The sequence below is a fragment of the Ammospiza nelsoni genome, chromosome 22 (assembly GCF_027579445.1).
Source record: "Ammospiza nelsoni isolate bAmmNel1 chromosome 22, bAmmNel1.pri, whole genome shotgun sequence".
In the NCBI taxonomy this organism is placed as follows: domain Eukaryota; kingdom Metazoa; phylum Chordata; class Aves; order Passeriformes; family Passerellidae; genus Ammospiza; species Ammospiza nelsoni.
The window spans coordinates 1923058-1940871 of record NC_080654.1 but is presented as its reverse complement, the minus strand read 5'-3'; the positions used below and the strand labels follow the sequence as shown (position 1 = coordinate 1940871).

At 40.4% G+C, this 17814-nt stretch overlaps 1 protein-coding gene across 7 annotated transcripts in view; it reads left to right on the top strand.

Annotated features, from left to right (window-relative positions):
* The window catches only part of GNB1 (G protein subunit beta 1), a 39528-nt gene that overhangs the window by 16424 nt on the left and 5290 nt on the right, over positions 1–17814 (top strand). For 6 of the 7 annotated variants that reach the window (XM_059487688.1, XM_059487689.1, XM_059487690.1 and 3 more), the window contains exons 2-9: positions 3172–3223; positions 9738–9845; positions 10416–10454; positions 11052–11158; positions 11530–11593; positions 13283–13445; positions 14218–14284; positions 16371–16572. In XM_059487688.1, coding sequence (XP_059343671.1) covers positions 9789–9845; positions 10416–10454; positions 11052–11158; positions 11530–11593; positions 13283–13445; positions 14218–14284; positions 16371–16572 — 699 coding nt within the window. In that variant the 5' untranslated portion in view covers positions 3172–3223; positions 9738–9788. The remainder of the gene's footprint in view (positions 1–3171; positions 3224–9737; positions 9846–10415; positions 10455–11051; positions 11159–11529; positions 11594–13282; positions 13446–14217; positions 14285–16370; positions 16573–17814) is intronic. The other variant, XM_059487691.1, reaches the window with a different exon arrangement.

The window sequence follows — 17814 nt, the reverse complement described above, 5'->3', positions numbered from 1 at the left end:
TGCTGCTGTGTTTTAAACACAAGGATGCCTTTGCACAGTTCAGATATTCAGCCTTGGCATGGAGTCAATGTGTGTGGAAAGCAGTCTTGAGGAGGTTGGGATTACATCCAGAATATTTGGGGTTTAAATCCTTCATTGAATCCATAGGTCAAGAGAAAAACGTGTTTATCTGGTTAATGGCTTTGGAGAGGGTACAGTGAGTGTGTTTAATCTGCTTAGGAAGTTGCTCCGTTTTGGAGGGTTATTCACATTTCCTATGATGTTAAAACATTTCAAAATGTTTTCCATACTCTTCCAAGTTCTTTGTCTTCCTTTTCGTCCCTGCTTTCCCCAGCCTCATGAAAAAAGTTGCTGTCTTCTGCTGAGATCTTCTTCATGAGTAGACTTGTACCTGGAGTTGAGATGAACTGGGTTGGTGAGGGGCTTGGAGCACAAACCCTGTGAGGAAGAACTGAGGGAGCTGGGGGTGTTTATCTGGAGAAAAGCAGACTCAGGGGACCTTATCCATCTTATAATTCCTGAAAAAGGTGCTGTGGCCAGGTGGGGTTGGGCTCTTTCTCCAGGAGCTGACAGAACCAGAGGACACAGCCTCGAGCTGCACCAAGGGAAATTCAGGTTGGATATTGGGAAGGAGATTTTTACAGAAAGGGGATAAAGTTTTCTACAGAAAGGGGATAAAGTTCTCGAATGGCTGCCCAGGGAGGTGCTGCAGTCCCCATCCCTGATGTGGCACTGGGTGCCAGGGTTTGGTTGAGATGTTGGGGCTGGGTTGGACTCAGTGATCTTGAAGGTCTCTTCCAACCTGGTGATTCTGAGAATTTGGTGGAATTCTGTGAATTTGGGAGAATTTAGGGAATTCCCAGGAAGCAGGGAGGTGCTGGAGTCACCATCCCTGGGTACCAGGGTTGAGTTGAGGGGTTGGGGCTGGGTTGGACTCCATGGTGTTTAAGGTCGCTTCCAACCTGGGGATTCTGTGAATTCTCTGAAATTTCAGGCCGAGTTGTCAGCTCAGAGTGACTGCTTCAGTGTCTGTAAAGAACAAAGGATACTGGGCTAGCAGCAGTCAGTGAGGGCAGCTTTACCCAGAAATGAAGAAGTTTGTGACTTGTGGAGTTACTTTACTCGTTTTCAGCCCAAATGGCTGTGCTGGGTGTTCTCTTGCAGCAGGAGGCTGTGGCCATGTGGGGACACTGGGAGCACCAGCCCTGTGTGGGGCTGCCTCTCCTCCAGCTGCCTTGGGGTGATGGTTTAACCACTTGAACCATGCTCCCAGTGTTCTGTGACACTTGTTGTTCTCTGGTGTTTGTGAAAGCCCAGTTTTGGTGTCAGGGAGCTGCAGCTCTGGGCCCAGCAGGGCTGCCAGGGCAGCGTGTGCAGCTCCTCACAAGGACTTTGCTGAGCCCTGCTGTGGTGCAGGGAGTGAACTGGCCTCTCATTTTCATGTTGCTTTTACCAGGCTACATTTTAGCTAAAAATGGAAGCTTGTGGCAATGCAGATCTTTTTTTCCTGAGTAGCTTGTCTGCTTTTGTCCTTAAATGAGCTCCATCTTTAAGGTAGAATTGAAAATATCTCTCGTTGCCAGGACTGCGTTCTGCGAGCATCCAGCAGAAACTTTAACCCTTTGAAAAATAAACTCAACTTTTATGGGAAAGTTTGCTGTTATGCTCCTTTGCTCTTCTTGCAGGCTGGTTAAAGTAGCTTGTTTTGTTTTTCTTTTTCTTTTTTGCAGAAGGCAAATGAAATCTACAGCACCTCTCCTGCATTAATGAGGGTGCAGCACAGGACAGTAATGGTGTGTGTGCTTTGCCCTTTGCTGTTGTGTATTCTGTGTGCTCTTAGAGCACCAGCATAAATTTACTTGTTTACATTTCAGGTAATTCTTTCATAATTTCATTCGATTTCATTATCTCTGTAGTGAGGGCAATTTTTTTTTTTCCTGTCAGGACTTCTGGAAGTTGACAGGAGTTGCTGCATTTTCAGAATTTAAAATGGTCATGTCATGGTTTTGTGTCTGGGAGTGGAGTTTGGCCTCTAAGTGTGAGTTACTGTTCATGTCCCAAAGTGTGTTGTTCTGGCAGTAACAAGCAAAACTGCTTACTCTGTGATGGTTTCATAATCACAGCATTAAAATGTTTATCTATAAATGAGCTTGGGTGAGGATGATCCATATCCTAAGTAGCTTAACCTCCATACCAGACACTGGAGTGGTTTGTAAATTCTCCAGCTTGTAGTGAACTGTAAAATCAGAAATGTGCATTTTGTGTGAGATTTCAGGTGGAAGTGTGTGGGGTTTTAGGCTGATTTTCTGATTTAAGGTCATTTTGCTTCAGTACCTTGTTGCTTTGTGCTCACAATAATCTCAGCTGTACTGATGGAGCAGCTTTGAGCACTGAGGGGTCCCCTGGCATCACCCCAGCTCTGTCTGGGTGTGTGACAGAGCCAGATGCAGGTGTTGGGATGTAGAAGTGCTTGTCAGTGTTTCACATCTTGGGATGAACTGAATTATTGCTTTGTGCTGCCTGGAGAAAAAACAATTCCAAAACTTCTTACATTTTCCCCTTGCTGCTAAAGCAGCGTGTTAAAGCAGAGCAGTCCAGCCTGAGAGAGTTCCTGAATGTGTCAATTCTCTCTGTACTTTGTGATACCATTAGTGATTAAAGTTGTAACTCTTGCAGAGAATGGTGTGCTCTCACTGAGCTCATTAGTAGGAGGTTTATGTAACTGATAAAATAGATATCATGATATTTAGCTGTGCTTACAAGGCAAAGGGAGCTCAGGGGCAGGATTGAGCAGAAATAATTCCAGTGTGTTGAAAATGCTGCTTTGGGGAGGGGACACTTTGTAGCAGTGAAAATTGTGTGACTGATACTGTATTTTCTTCTAATCCTAAATTCTCTAACAGCATGGACTTCTCTGTCACTGGGGCAGGAAAATGATCTCAGGATTGCAAGAGTTTTATGGGAAAAGAAGGTCAAAATGAGCTGCTTGACACAAAGTCATCTTTTGGTTGTGTTACAGTAAATAAACCTGTGCCCATTTCCTCCATGCTCAAGTTAGCTCACAGGAATATCTGCACTTTAGTAGTTTAATTTCTGTTAGGTTTATTGAGAAATCAGTGCTCTTTTGTGGTGATTACATTAATTGTGGTTTTGGTGTCTTTTTTTTTCCAGAATTTACATGTTTGACAGCAGAAGTTGGCTTTCTACTGTAGTGAGAGAAAATGTAAGTAGAGAAAAAAGATTTTTTTTTCCATACTCCCTGAGAAAAATCCTATTTTTAAAAAGTGGTTAATTCAGATTTTTGGCTGTTCATCTATGCAAACCTAAAGGAAGTTTTTTCTCCTTTAGCATGTGTATTCTTGTGTCAACAGGAAGGATTTAAAATGGCCAGGAAAGCTGCTAAATAATAGATGTTAGTGCCTGCCTCTGTCAGAGAGGGAGCTGGCAAAGCACAGGGAGAGCACAGCTGAAACTGTTTCATCTCAGTGGGGCAGGGAGCTGTAATAAATAAAATGATGAGAATAGTCATTCTCTCATGAATGAAAAATTACTTCTCCACCATGGTTGACAAAAGAAGGCCAAATTTCTTTTGAGCAAAGTGGTTCTTGTCAGAATGTTCTTTTCAATGTGTCACTGTTATTTAAACAGAACCTAACAGTTCCAGAGTTTATATTCTGTGTAATTGTAATTATTACTGTTGTTCTTGGAGCAGTAAAATCTTCATTACCTTCCAGAGTTTAGCTTGAATGTCTGTGAGGAACATTTGCTAATTGGCCAAGTATTTGCAGAGTTAAATCTGATATTTTCAATTACTGGATATTTATTGGTTTTCTAAAGGCAGGCAGCAGGTTTTATTCCTCTGCCCATATCTCCCTCTGGATCCAGGGGGACCTTGAATTTTATCTTCAGTTTTAGTTCATATAAATGACAGAGAGAACCCCTCAAATTTGTTCCACAAACAATTCTGATCTCACTGCATTTCCCACAGAATAAAAGAGAAACAAGGAATCCATCTCTGCTCCTGCAAACAAAAAGAACCCTCAGCTTTTTAAAATAGATATCATAGAAATACCATACAAATAGATATCATGGTATTTAACTGTGTTTAGAAGGCAAGCGGAGCTCAAGGACTGAATTTTTTCTTCAATTTTAGTTCATATAAATGAGAGACAACACCTCAGATTTGTTCCACAAGAAATTCTGATCTCACTGCATTTCCCCCAGGATAAAAGAGAACCAAGGAAACAAACACATCTCTGCTCCTGAAAACAAAAAAAACCCTCAGCTTTTAAAAATAGATATCATAGAAAATTAATTAAAATATATATCATAGAAATATCATAGAAATAGATATCATGGTATTTAACTCTGCTTAGAAAGCAAATGGAGCTCAGGGACTGATTTTTTTTCTTCAGTTTTACTTCATATAAATGTGAGTGAACCCCTCAAATTTGTTCCACAAGCAATTGTGATCTGACTGCATTTCCCACTGAGTAAAAGAGAACCAAGGAATCCATCTCTGCTCCTGCAAACATAAAGAACCCTCAGCTTTTAAAATAGATATCCTAGAAAATTAATTTAAATGGGTATCATACAAATATCATAGAAATAGATATCATGGTGTTTAACTGTGTTTAGAAGGCAAGTGGAGCTCAGGGACTGAATTTTTTCTTCAATTTTACTTCATATAAATGAGAGACAACACCTCAGATTTGTTCCACCAGCAATTGTGATCTGACTGCATTTCCACTGAGTAAAAGAGAACCAAGGAATCCATCTCTGCTCCTGCAAACAAAAAGAACCCTCACATTTTAAAATAGATATCCTAGAAAATTAGTTTAAATAGATATCATAGAAATATCATACAAATAGATATCATGGTGTTTAACTGTGTTTAGAAGGCAAGTGGAGCTCAGGGACTGAATTTTTTCTTCAATTTTACTTCATATAAATGAGAGACAGCACCTCAGATTTGTTCCACCAGCAATCCTGGTCTGACTGCATTTCCCACTGAGTAAAAGAGAACCAATCTCTCCATCTCTGCTCCTGCAAACAAAAAGAACCCTCAGCTTTCCCAAGGCAGTGACGTCAGCTCGCTGTCACTAACAGAGTTGTGGGTAATTCCTTTGTCATTGTGAAAGTGTCCAAGCTGCTGTGCCTGTTGCTAATAGGATTTGTGCTATCTGCTAGATTAGCACAGCTTCATTTAATCAGATGTCCTGCTCTGGGACTGTCTGCTGGCCATGCTGGCAGCTCCTTGTTAGGTTTGGGCTCTGATTTTGCAAATATTTTGCTTTTCATCCATGTTGGAGTGATGGGTGTTGGCAGGAAAGAGGCTGAGGGAAGAAATGTCAGCCAGGCTGTTCGTGGCAGAAAAGGGATTTTTGCTGAACCTCCTTAGAAAGTTTCTGTGCTTGAGTAAAATATGAACAATTTGGCTTTAAACCCTCTGTGTTACCAGACTTTGCATCCACAGTGGCTTGGTGGGATTGTGTTAGGCTGTGCTAAAAATACCTTGTGGCAAGCAAAGTTTGACCAGCAAGGGATAGAAATTCAAAATATTTGACTTAATGATAGCTGTGATTTCAAATGTGGGGTTTTTTCTTTTTTTCTAGAGATTATTCTCAGGACTGAGAGAGGGTGGAATACTCCATCCTTTTTTTTTAAATAGGAATGGTGTAAGAAAATTAAATAAATAAATTTTTAGTAAGCATTGCTTCATTGCTGTTACCAGCAGAGGAATTTCAGAGAGGAATAATATTTAACAGTGTTTGGATGAGTTGTATCCAGCTCTCAAGCATCAGGCTCCAAATAATTGTGAGGGTGTTAATGATACCTTGGTTTTAATAACTGGATTTAATTGGATTAACACCTTGAGCTGTGGAAAGGACACTGGAGTTGTTACAGTGAAATGAGTGGAGTTGAGTTCTTTTCTGCCACTGTTTTCTGAGCAGTGAGTGAATAATTCTTATTCTTTAAATAAAAATGAGTCCACTGGGATGCTGAGTGTATCTTCATTTGCAGGAAGCACATGGAAGCTCTGTAAGGCTTCCTGCAGCTGAAAAATTCAGTGCAAAGCTGTTGGGGACACATCTGACTGGACATACATCCTTTTATACATGAATACAGCTCATTTTAGAGAAAAGCAAACCTTGAGCTGTTTCTTGATCCTTTTGACATAGCTGAATTGTGAAGTTTTGGTGTATATGGAAAGTAACAAATCAGGCAAAGTCAGATTATTCTCCTGTGTGGGAAACAGAGGAACAAAGTGACTTTTCCTTGTCAGAAATGAGGGATTTGGGTCACCTGGAGGAGGGGGACAGGGAATGCCCTGAGGTGCACAGGTTGTTACCCAGCAAGGGGAGAATTACCCACAAGGTGCTCTGCTCAACAGGATTAGGGCAAATAAGCTTAGAGCACAGACACTTAAGCACTTCAGCCCTGGGAAGGTCTTGAGGGGGTTGGAGAAAGTGAATTTTATTCCTGAGGAGCTGCCTGCAGGGACACACTGACATAGGCCAGGCAAAGTGAGGTAAGCAGGGGTTTGGCTCCTATTTCTGCACAACTCTGGGGGAATTTGGGGAGAGGAGTGTGGAACTTGAGCAGTGACTTTTTTCCTTGATTTGGAAATGCAGTAACTTCTTTGAAAATTGCAGAAATAGGATCAGCATCCACATCAAGCTTACAGATTCTTCTAGAAACTTTCTTGTTTAAATGCCTTTAGAACATGCCAAGAAATAAAAATCTATTTCATGATGCTCAGTTGTGCTTGTTTGTGCTGAGCAGAGACTGTTCAATATATGGCCCATGTCTGTAATATAAATAAATCTGTATAAAATTTCCCATCTATCAAGAGTGAGAATGGATAAAAGCATTTTCCCCCATACATTCTTCTGACCTCACCTGATCCCCTTAAAGATACTTTTTAAAATACAATACTAGTAAGCTCTGATTTACAGCATAGCTAAAAAGGACATGGGAGGCTGGAACCCTTTTTTTCCTCCCACAGATCTCGTATTTCTATCATAAATTCAATTGTCTAAAACTCAGTATAAAAGGAATAGTGGAACAGCCAAGCTGGTTTGCTGTTTGTCCCATCAATTTTACAGTTTACTTCAGAGAACTCCTATATTTTAAAGCCCTTGGCTGCTGCAGGGTTGTCATTTCCTGAGTGAGTTCAGTCCTGTTGGCAGGAATTAGCACTTCCTGTTGATGTTGAAACAACAAAGACTACAAAGAGAATGTGGAAATGTGCTTTAAACAATTCCTATGGATGCTGACAGAAAGGCAGCTCAGTTTGGAGTTGCTTGGGATGCACAGGGGCTAAGTTGGAATTCTCAGAGTGGATCTATCTTCAAGATGGGAAAATGAACTTTCTTAATGCGACTTTCTTGCTATGATAAGGGTTCATCTCCCTGTTCCATGCAAAGCTTTGTTTCGTTTCAATGCCAGAGAATTCTCTCTCAGTGCACAAATTCTGCAGAAAGAAATGGGTGCTATTTTAAGGAGAGAGATCTGCTCTGACTGACGTGAGATTATTCCTCTATTGTAGTTTTAAATAAAGCTACATGTAAAATATGTAAAATCTTCCCTGTGGATCCTTGTACCTGCAGCTGAATTCTTGGTGTCCTGAGTCTTTATTGCATCTCATCAGTGAGTTGCTGTGACCTTGGGCAGAGCACCAAAGTTTGGCATTTCTTGCTCTGAAATAGGAATGGTAGCATCTCTAAATTCTTTGTGTGGAGTGGTCGGTGTTTGCTTAGTGGGAAATTGTTACATATTAACTCAGAGAATGGCAGAACTAGAAATGAAGAAGCTGAAAGATCTGAAAAATCACAGTTTATTCTAAATTAACCCTTTGTGACAAAAGCAGTGCATTAGTGTTTTACCAGGTGTGACACGCTCCAAGTTTTAACAGATATCCAGCCCAGAGTGTTTGTCTGAGATGTAAAATGAACAAAACAGCTTGAGAAAACAAAAGAGCATTCCAAGGAAAGCAGGATAATGAAATACTCAGGATGGGTTTTGTCTTAGCTGGATTTGGGCTGAGCTGACCAAGCAATCCTCAGGGGGCTTAGGGATGACCCTGGGAGCAGCAGGGAGAAGGAACCAACCCAGTTTCAAATGAAGGGAAAGGGCCTTGGAGTTGTGTGAGTGAGTTTTGGGAGAGAAGCCAACTAAAATTCCTTTTCTCAGATACTGTGGGTTTCAGAGAAGAGGAAAAAATGGTAAATGATGCTGTGACAAGATCTGGCATCTGTTCCTAGAGGTTTTCAGTTTGGAATAACTGCTATGGAGAGAGCTGCAGCCTAAGTCTGGCTATGGGGGATAGAAATATTTAGGGAATATTGAAGCCTAAACTATTTTGAAGCTTCTTTTAACAGTGATGTTTGTTCTACTACTCTAATTTACCTTGACAGTCTGTTCTCTGTTATTGTGGCTGCATAAAAATGTGGAAGTTCTCCTCATCTTTCTCCTTGGGAAGGGCTTTGAGAGGAAAACAAACCCCACATGCTTGCAAAGATAAATAAGCTGATTAATTCCTAACAGAATAATATGTAAAGCTGCTAGCAAAGCATTTCCTTTATTTAATGGTAAAGGGTCAATTCTGGCTAATAAAATGTTCTAAAATCACACATTAGCAATATCAATTTATAAACTCCAGGTGTTCTGTGTAGTATTTGAAATTGGAACCAATTAATTTGTTCTGCAGTAAAAGATAAAATTCATCAGCATGTTTCTTCAGCATCTTCCATTGCTATCAAGCTGCAGAAATTTTAAAACACAAAATTAAGGAACAGCTGAGTTGGAGATGTGGAATGCTGGAGAAAATGCCAACAGTATCTTTCTGGAGCAGAGATTTTCAAAGATAAGTTGTACATTTAATAGGAAATATTAATGGTTGTGATATTGGGGAACAGCCCAATAACTGAGCAGCTCTAAAGGCAAAGCTGAGGTGCTTTCAGTGGTTGTGATGTTTCCTAAAGCCTCTGTCTTGCAAAGATCAATTTGATTTTTGCCTAATGGTAAAATAAAATGGCTCAAAGTGAATATTCCAATATAAAATATATAAATGTAATTTGGTGCCTATGGATACTGGGAAAACAGATGCTTAGAGGGGAGAAGTGTCTGATGGATGTGGTTTCTCAAACTCCTGCCCTCAACCCAAAAAATCCCTGATTTTACTCTGACAACCCGTTCTTGTCACAGTCTGCTCTGGGATCTCAGACATTTCAGCAGTTACCAAATAAAACCCCGAACATTTGTGAGTGATTCCTTTTCTCCACATAGCAGAACAACATTTTTCATAACTGTGGTGTTGCAGACTGTTCTTAGAGCATTTTGCAGGTGCTTGTGTCAGGGTAAATCCTTTTTCTGTTCTGGGAGGGTTCCTTGCTCTGGTCTGAAGAGCTGCAGGGCAGTTCTGACTTCCACGTCTAAAATTGGTGTTACCTGCTCTCTCAGTCTTGGACAAGTTGAATTTATACAAAATGAATCAGAACATGAAAAAAGGAATAAAAAAAGGAAAAAAGGAGGAGGCCTGCAGGAGAGAAATAAATCCAATCCTATTTGATGGAAGCAAAGCACATCCTTACACTGAGGGGATTTCAGCCACACATGTCCACCTGTGTTTATAAATCAGTTTGCTATTTCTTTTCAAGTTTGAAGTGATTGAAAATACTTGTAATTTCAAATTCTGCCTTTTTCTAATAGTCCTGCTTGTGGCTGTTTTTCAGATTTCTGGTTGTTTCAGAGGTGGCAGTGGAGCACACCTTTAGCACAGGAAAATGAGCGAGCTTGACCAGTTACGCCAGGAGGCCGAGCAGCTGAAAAACCAAATCAGAGTAAGTATTGTGCCCCAGGCCAAATGAGTGTGTGCTGGGCAGGGCAGAAATGATGCCTGAAATGTTCCCCCAATGCCAGAGTTAATGAGGAAAGGGCAAGCACATATGGCTGCTTGAGAAAATTACTTTTTGGTCTTTTATATTGTAACAGTTACAGAAGCAATGAACAAAATTGCTGATGAAAATGAATGTTTGCTGAAGTTTTGTATGTGCTAGGGTATAACTAAAGTTTAAAAAACTGATAAAAATAAGGTCAGTGATAAAGTTTGTCAGAGTTCTGTCCAGTAAGTTCTTAAAAACCTCTGAGGCTCTCTGAACAAGCAGTTCCACTGCTTGAGTGTCTTTGTGGTGAAAGTCTTGTTGCCTTTCTTCCAAAAGAAGAAGAAATTTCCAAATTAAATGCACAATATATGTTGACAGCAGGCAGTGCATTATGGTAATGCTGCTGTTAGTGTGGGTCCTCTCTGGGTGACAGAAATGTTCTCTGAACCTTGGGTTAATTAACTTGATAAAAGAGAGAGAGAAATGTACAGAACTCCATCCAATTTCTCTAATTTCCTTCTCTTGTAGGATGCTAGGAAAGCATGTGCAGATGCCACCCTGGCTCAGGTAAGAATTTCAAGATTTTAACAGGAATTAAGAAAATGTTTCCTTTACAAAAAACAAATGCTGTAAAAAGGTGAATCTGGTTTTGCCTCCTGTAGCAATTTTTTTTTTTTATTTTGCCTTTGGGTGTTTTCTTCCAGAAATAAGTACATGTTTGTCCAGCTCCTGAGAGCAGTGGCCTTGAGCAGAGATTTCTTGGAGTGACTCAGGGCACATTTCTGCTGCTTAATGGAAAATAATGCTGTGCCCTGGAGCTGGGAGCAGCACTGTTGTTACCCTGCTAATCAGAACCATAAGGCCTGCTGAGGTTAAACTTCTTCAATGTCTGCCACATTTATCTGTGCAGGAGGAGAAAACCCAGATCAAAGGTCTGAAATCCTAGAAGTCTAAGAAGACACAACCTAAACAAAATTTCTGGGAGTGTTTGTAAATGCAATAGGCTGCTTGTGTGGTGTAATAAAGACGTGCTACTTAAAATTACATAACTTGTGAATGGAAAAAAATCAGTATTGAGAACGTGGGGCTGTGGGAGCTGTGTGTGAGATGTTATTTGAGGGCAGTGAAGGGAGGAACTGAGTGTGTGACCTTGTCCTGTCTCAGATCACAGCCAATATCGACCCCGTGGGGAGAATCCAGATGCGCACCAGGAGAACACTCCGGGGACACCTGGCCAAAATTTATGCAATGCACTGGGGCACTGATTCCAGGTGGGTACAGAGCTGCCTCAGGGGCTGCATCTCTCTGCAAAGCTGGGTGCACGTGGAGTTAATGATCCTGAGAGGAGTCAAACACTGAATGCCACCATTTTCCTCCATGTTTTTGTAACCCAAGCCTACATTTGATGCCAAAATCCCAGTCCTTGTCTACTAAAAATACAGTAATGGTACCACATGGGTTCTGAGGAACTGTGGAAATAAAGTAGATGCCATTATCAGTTGTCTTTCTTTTCCTTTTTTTTTCCTTTTCCTGGTTAATTTAAAGAGAAACTAAATGCCACAGGTTTCATTCTCTTTCCTTTACAATGTTCATCACCTTGGCTGCCCACAATGATTGTGTTTCCCTGCTGTTTCCTCCCTAGGCTTCTAGTTAGTGCCTCCCAGGATGGCAAACTTATAATTTGGGACAGCTATACTACAAACAAGGTAAGGCCAGCTGATCCATTGCTGTGTAATTCAGTTGTGAAAGCATCAGGAGGAACTATTGCCCATCATCATTTTGGCTCTATTGCTTTCCTGGTCCTAAATCCAAATTTTGAATTCTCTAAAACAATCAAGTTGTATGTAAAGAACACAGCAGTGTCTTCAGTGTGTGAAAATGTGCACCACAAATGGAGAGCAAGGAAAGACTTCCTTCTAAAGAATATTTTAATTTGTTTTAATACTGCAGGAATGTGATTAGCAGTGAGCAGGCAGTGATGAGCATCTTGCACCAGAAGGGGCAGAGATTTTGGCATAGGCAGATGAATTTGTTGTCTGCAGTGAAGTCCTGGAAGACCTGACATGTTCTAATGAGTCATCTCTTGGTGGCTGCAATCGCATGAGGCAGTTCAGGACTACTTTTACTTTCATTTGACAGTGATTGGTATTTACTGATCATGGCCACTGTTCCAGAGCTGGCAACAATTCCCATGTAGCTCCTTGTGGTTAAGTTGACAGAGCTGCTTTAGTCTGATTTTATTCCAGATAAATTTTCCTAACTTGGCTCCTCATAGCATTAAAATCAGTGTTACAGTGCATTGGAGTAAATGGCATCACTTTAGTAAAAAGTTAATATAATGTGGTTTGCAAATTAAAATTAAGCCCTCTCATTTTTACCTTCATCCTCATCCTTTCACCCCAGCCTGCAGGTAAATGTCATCTAAATTACTGTGACTGCTCAGGATGGTGAAATCATCACTGCATCCATGATTTCTGTATTGATATGTTCAATTCTTACATCAATGCTAATTAATCCATGCAATATTCTTTTGGCAGTTCCAGAACACACTTGAAGTTGTCATCAATTTGATCTTTGCCTAATGATAAAATAAAATGGCTCAAAGTGAATATTCCAAATAGTAGAGACTTTTGGAATATTCTAGACTTCTTGGTAGGAGACTTCCAAAAATGAACTGGTTGTGGTTTTAGGACAGGGTTGGGGTTTTTTAACTGCTTGTTGCTGCAGGACCACTGATTCCTGGCTGTTTCTCTGCTTCTAATGAAATTTTTCCTTAAGAAATCAGGCACATTGTTAATATTGCATGAAATATCACCATAAGTCTAAGACTAAAGAATGTATGAACAAATTTAAGGGATGAATACAATGAGTTAACAAGACAGAGCAGGTTTAGCTTCTATAATTATCTAAAAAAAGTTCTTTGAGCAGAGAATGACAAGGAACCATGGGGTAGTTATTTAAATGTGAAGCTTGATTGCTTGCAGTGGGTTTCCAAAGAAGGATTTAATGGCAGTGGCAGCAGCGATTTCCTTACTTGTTCATTCACAGCATCTTAGCCTGGAATTGGCACTTTTGCTGACTGTGCTTGGAAGTCAATGTTTTCCTGAACCTATAATAAACCAATAGTAATCAGAGCACTGAAATGAAATCGTTCACTTTGGACCAAAATTGCTGATGGAACTGGAATGAGGAGAAGCAAATCTGAGGTTTTATTACGTCACTGCTTGTTCTGACGAGCCCCATATGCAAGTTACCCTCAAAATAGTTCAACACTCAAACAGCTGTTTTATTCTTGCTTCTGTGACAAAAACATGATCCTGTCTTGAGGGACAGGTGAAAAACTTCTTTTTGAATGCAATTTCTGCAGGTGAAGTGCTGACCTGTCTGTGTTGCAGGTGCATGCCATTCCCCTGCGCTCCTCCTGGGTCATGACTTGTGCATACGCTCCCTCTGGCAATTACGTGGCTTGTGGTGGGCTGGACAACATCTGCTCCATTTATAACTTGAAAACTCGTGAAGGGAATGTCCGTGTCAGCCGTGAGCTCGCTGGGCACACAGGTGGGTGCTGCTCACAGTTACCTCAGCACAGTGAAAATTAAAAAAAAACTCCTTTAAACATCATTTCCTCGTTACAATCTACTTCTTTTCTCAGGCAGGAGCTTAGCTGCAGACTGCTTGGTTTTAAGTATTTTTAAACAGTTTTTCAGCTGTAAAATGGAATAAAAACTTAAAGCTGGAAGTTGATGTTTGCAGGTTTTCATATTTTCTGCTGTAGTTTGAATTCTGTGCTTTGTGAAATGGAGGTGGTTGGCAGGCAGACTGATTCTGTAATCAGAGTGCTTCCACTGATGGTTTGGCAGATGGGATTTCAGGAAAAAAAGATGCTTCAGAGCATCCAGATGAACTTCTTTGGTTCTGTTGGGAAACATCCAGTGTCCATGCTCAGGTCTGTGTACTGACCAGGAATGCAGTTTATTTTGCTCAATGGTTTGATGCAGTTGAGGCCATCAGCATTTGTTGCTGCTGGATGAGACTGAGATGATTTCCTTAGAAAGTTGGGTGTGTGCAGTGCAGGCTCACTGGGATTCTGCCCACCTTGGCCAGTGGAATTGCACATTTTGTCCCCCTTCTTCTGCTTGGGTTGGGGTGGTCTCTAAAGAGCCAAACCACAAAAATATTGCAGATTCCCATACAGAAATCATCTGTTGCATTTTAGGCTCTCAGTGTGTTTTGCTGCAGGTCCAGGAGAGGAGGAAGCAGCTTATTAGCAGACCAGTTTGCCTTTGCAGGGTAGTCTGGCCTTATTTGTGCACCTTTCTTCTGTTCCCAGGCTACTTGTCCTGCTGTCGTTTCCTGGATGATAATCAGATCGTCACCAGCTCTGGCGACACCACTTGGTAAGCTGGGACATGGGGACAGCACTGCCAGAAGGGCTTTTCTCACCCATTTTCTGTGCCTGAAGGAAACTTTGTCCTTCACAAACTTCATCATCACCCTCAACACTCTGGTGATACTGCTCAAATGTCACTTTGTGCTGGTAATTTCAGCCCTGTGAGCTTTGGCTGTTTCCTTGTACCCATGTTCTGAAGAGCCTGACCTAATTCTGTGTAAAGATGTTCTGGGAAATTTTCTTCCTGTGACTATTTGGTTTTCAGAAATAACTGTATTAGCCTAATGATTTTCCTCAAAACTCCTTTTGTATTAAGTATTTATTACTCAAACAGTCATGTTTGGATATTTCTAATACAGAATGTAGCTAACGTTGTTATTCAGAAGAGCTCCTAGAAAATATTCTCCAGTGACAATAGCTGGGTTTTTTGAGGAGAATGTAGGTGTATATCTTCATAAATACTGGCTTCTGAACTAAAAAAGGCCTCGGTCTTTTTCTCATGGATTTTTCTATTATATGTATTCCTTAAAAGCATTGCAGTTCTCTCAAGGAGCAGCACTTAGAGCAGAGGTTGTCCAATAAATAAATACCTGTCCTACACAATGCCAGTCTCTCTGAATGCCTGATTCTGAGTAGCTGTGCAATATATATGAGATTAAAACCAAAAAATGTTTCTGAATATGTGTTGGTGTTTAAAGAACCCAGTAAACTCTAACAAAATGGGAGGGTTTGTAGAAATGATGCTCTTTGTAAGAGAACACAGCTGCTTCAGGAGTTGTGTAGTAATTCTGCAGCTGTCCTTGCCATCACCTCAGTTCATCAAAGGACTTTATCAAAGTACAGGCACATCTTGTTTACCTGGTTTGAACCTGCTGCTGCTGGCTCTGGTTTGCTGAGAAATTACAGAAATTAAAAATCCCAACTTCCTAAAGTGTTTAGGCTTCTTCTTAAGGAGGTGATAATGTTCTTTCATCCTTTTATACTCTTAATTATCACTGTTGTAGTGATTTGGCTGGCTTGCAACTTTAAGATCAGACATAATTCACAAAGTTACTCATCCTCTGTGAGTTTATAAAATGAGAAATGCTGGCGCAGCTTTTGCTCTGGCCTTACCACTGCTGTTTAATTGAAGCTGTGGTAGTACTGGATAGCAGCCATGGCAGAGAACTTTGGGATGAGCAGCCCTCAGTGCCAGTCACCAGTTTTTTCCATTATTTTTCAATTTAAAACCCTCCCAATGTTTTAAAATTAAGGATAGCTTTAAGGTCTTCTATGCAAAATTAGTCTGCAACAGCCAAACAAAAAATATTTATTTCTATTGTCAGGATCAATGTTATTAATACCTGGATAAAAAGCAGTGATAAAAAGAGCCCATGAAGGAGCACAGATGTGTTGATTTTTGTACAAATAGTCTACAACAGCCAAGTAATTCAACCAAAAATGTTTATTTCCATTGTTAGGATCAATGTTATTAATACTTGCAAGTTTTACCTCAGGAGTGACAAAAGGACGTCATGAAGGAGTGCAGACGTGTTGATTTTTGCACAACTAATTTTTGCACAATTAATTTTTATACAATTAATCTGCAACAGCCAAATAATTCAACCAAAAATATTTATTTCCATTATCAAGATCAATATTATTAATACTTGGAGTTTTACCTCAGGAGTGATTAAAAACCTCACAAAGGAGCGCAGACGTGTTGATTTTTGCACAATTAATTTTTACACAATTATTTTTTGCACAAATAATGTGCTACAGCCAAATAATTCAACCAAAAATATTTATTTCCATTATCAGGATCGATGTTATTAATACTGGGAGTTTTACCTCAGGAGTGATAAAAAGACCTCACAAAGTAGCACAGATGTGTTAATTTTTGCACAATTCGTTTTTGTACAATTAATCTGCAACAGCCAAATAATTCAGCCAAAAATGTTTCTTTCCATTATCAAGATGAATACTTGGAGTTATTAATACTTGCAGTTTTAATACTTGTTATTAATACTTGGGAGTTTTACCTCAGCAATGATAAAAAACCTCACAAAGGAGCGCAGTCGTGCTGATTTTTTCCTCTTTAATGATTCTTTCAGTGCTCTCTGGGACATAGAAACTGGTCAGCAGACAACCACGTTCACTGGGCACACTGGAGATGTGATGAGCCTGTCCCTTGCCCCCGATGCCCGGTGTTTTGTTTCTGGTGCCTGCGATGCCTCTGCCAAGCTGTGGGATGTCAGAGAAGGAATGTGCCGGCAAACCTTCACCGGCCACGAGTCCGACATCAACGCCATCTGTGTACGTGCTGCTCCCTCAGCTGGGCTGCTGCTCTGCACAACTACCAGGGAGATTGTGCCCAAAGTCTGGGGGGAATGGTGGGGAGGACTCCATGGATGTCAGAAGTTAATTAATTACTTTATTATTCTATATTGTTCTATATTACATTACATCTAAACTGAATCTGCCCAGCACTCAACTGCCCAGAATCTTGTGACTGTCATCCGGCAGTCCTGACACACACACACACTTGGTCCTTCTGGGAGGAATGATGAGGAGGACTCCATGGTTATCAGAAGGCTAATTAATAACTTTATTATGCTACATTATTCTGTATTATATTATACTACATATAAGCTGAATCTACCAAGCATTTAACTGCACAAAATCTCATGACTGTCATCCAGCAGTCCTGACACACACACACACACACACACACACACACACACACACACACACACTTGGCCCTTCTGGGAGGAATGATCATATCAGAAGGCTAATTAATTACTTTATTATACTATATTATTCTATATTATATTATACTACATCTCAGCTTCCTAGGAAAAGAATCCTGGGCAAGGGGATTTTTCAGAAAACATGAGTGTGACAGTGCAGCCTTTAATTTGCTGTGTTTGTGTGATGCAGAGGGGTTCAATCTGAAACCATTTGTGTTTTTATTTTCCCCATGAAGTTCTTCCCCAGTCGCAACGCCTTCGTTGGTCTGTGATTGGTCATTAAGTAAAAACAATTCACATGAAACCAATGAAACAATCTCCAAACACATTCCAAAGCAGCAAAACACAGGAGAAGCAATGAGATAATATTGTTTTCCTTTTTCTCTGAGGCTTCCCAGGAGAAGAATCCTGGGCAAGGGGGTTTTTCACAAAATATCAGTGTGACAGTGCAGCCTCTGGTTTGCTGTGTTTGTGTGATGCAGAGGGATTAAATCTGTGTTTTTCTTCTTCCCCAATGGGAAGAACTTTGGGGAAGGTGTTGGTCCATGATTGGTCATTAAGTCAGAACAATTCACATGAAGCCAATGAAACAATCACCTGTTGGTAAAAAATCTCTAAACACAGTCCAAAACACAGGAGAAGCAAATGAGATAAGAATCAGAAAACATGACTGTGACTGCAAACCTCTGGTTTCTCCTCCATTAAGTTCTTCCCCAACGGCAATGCCTTTGCCACAGGCTTTTAATTTTTTTATTTTGTTACATTTTTATTTTTTTATTTCATTAAATTTTAATTTGTTAAATTTGAT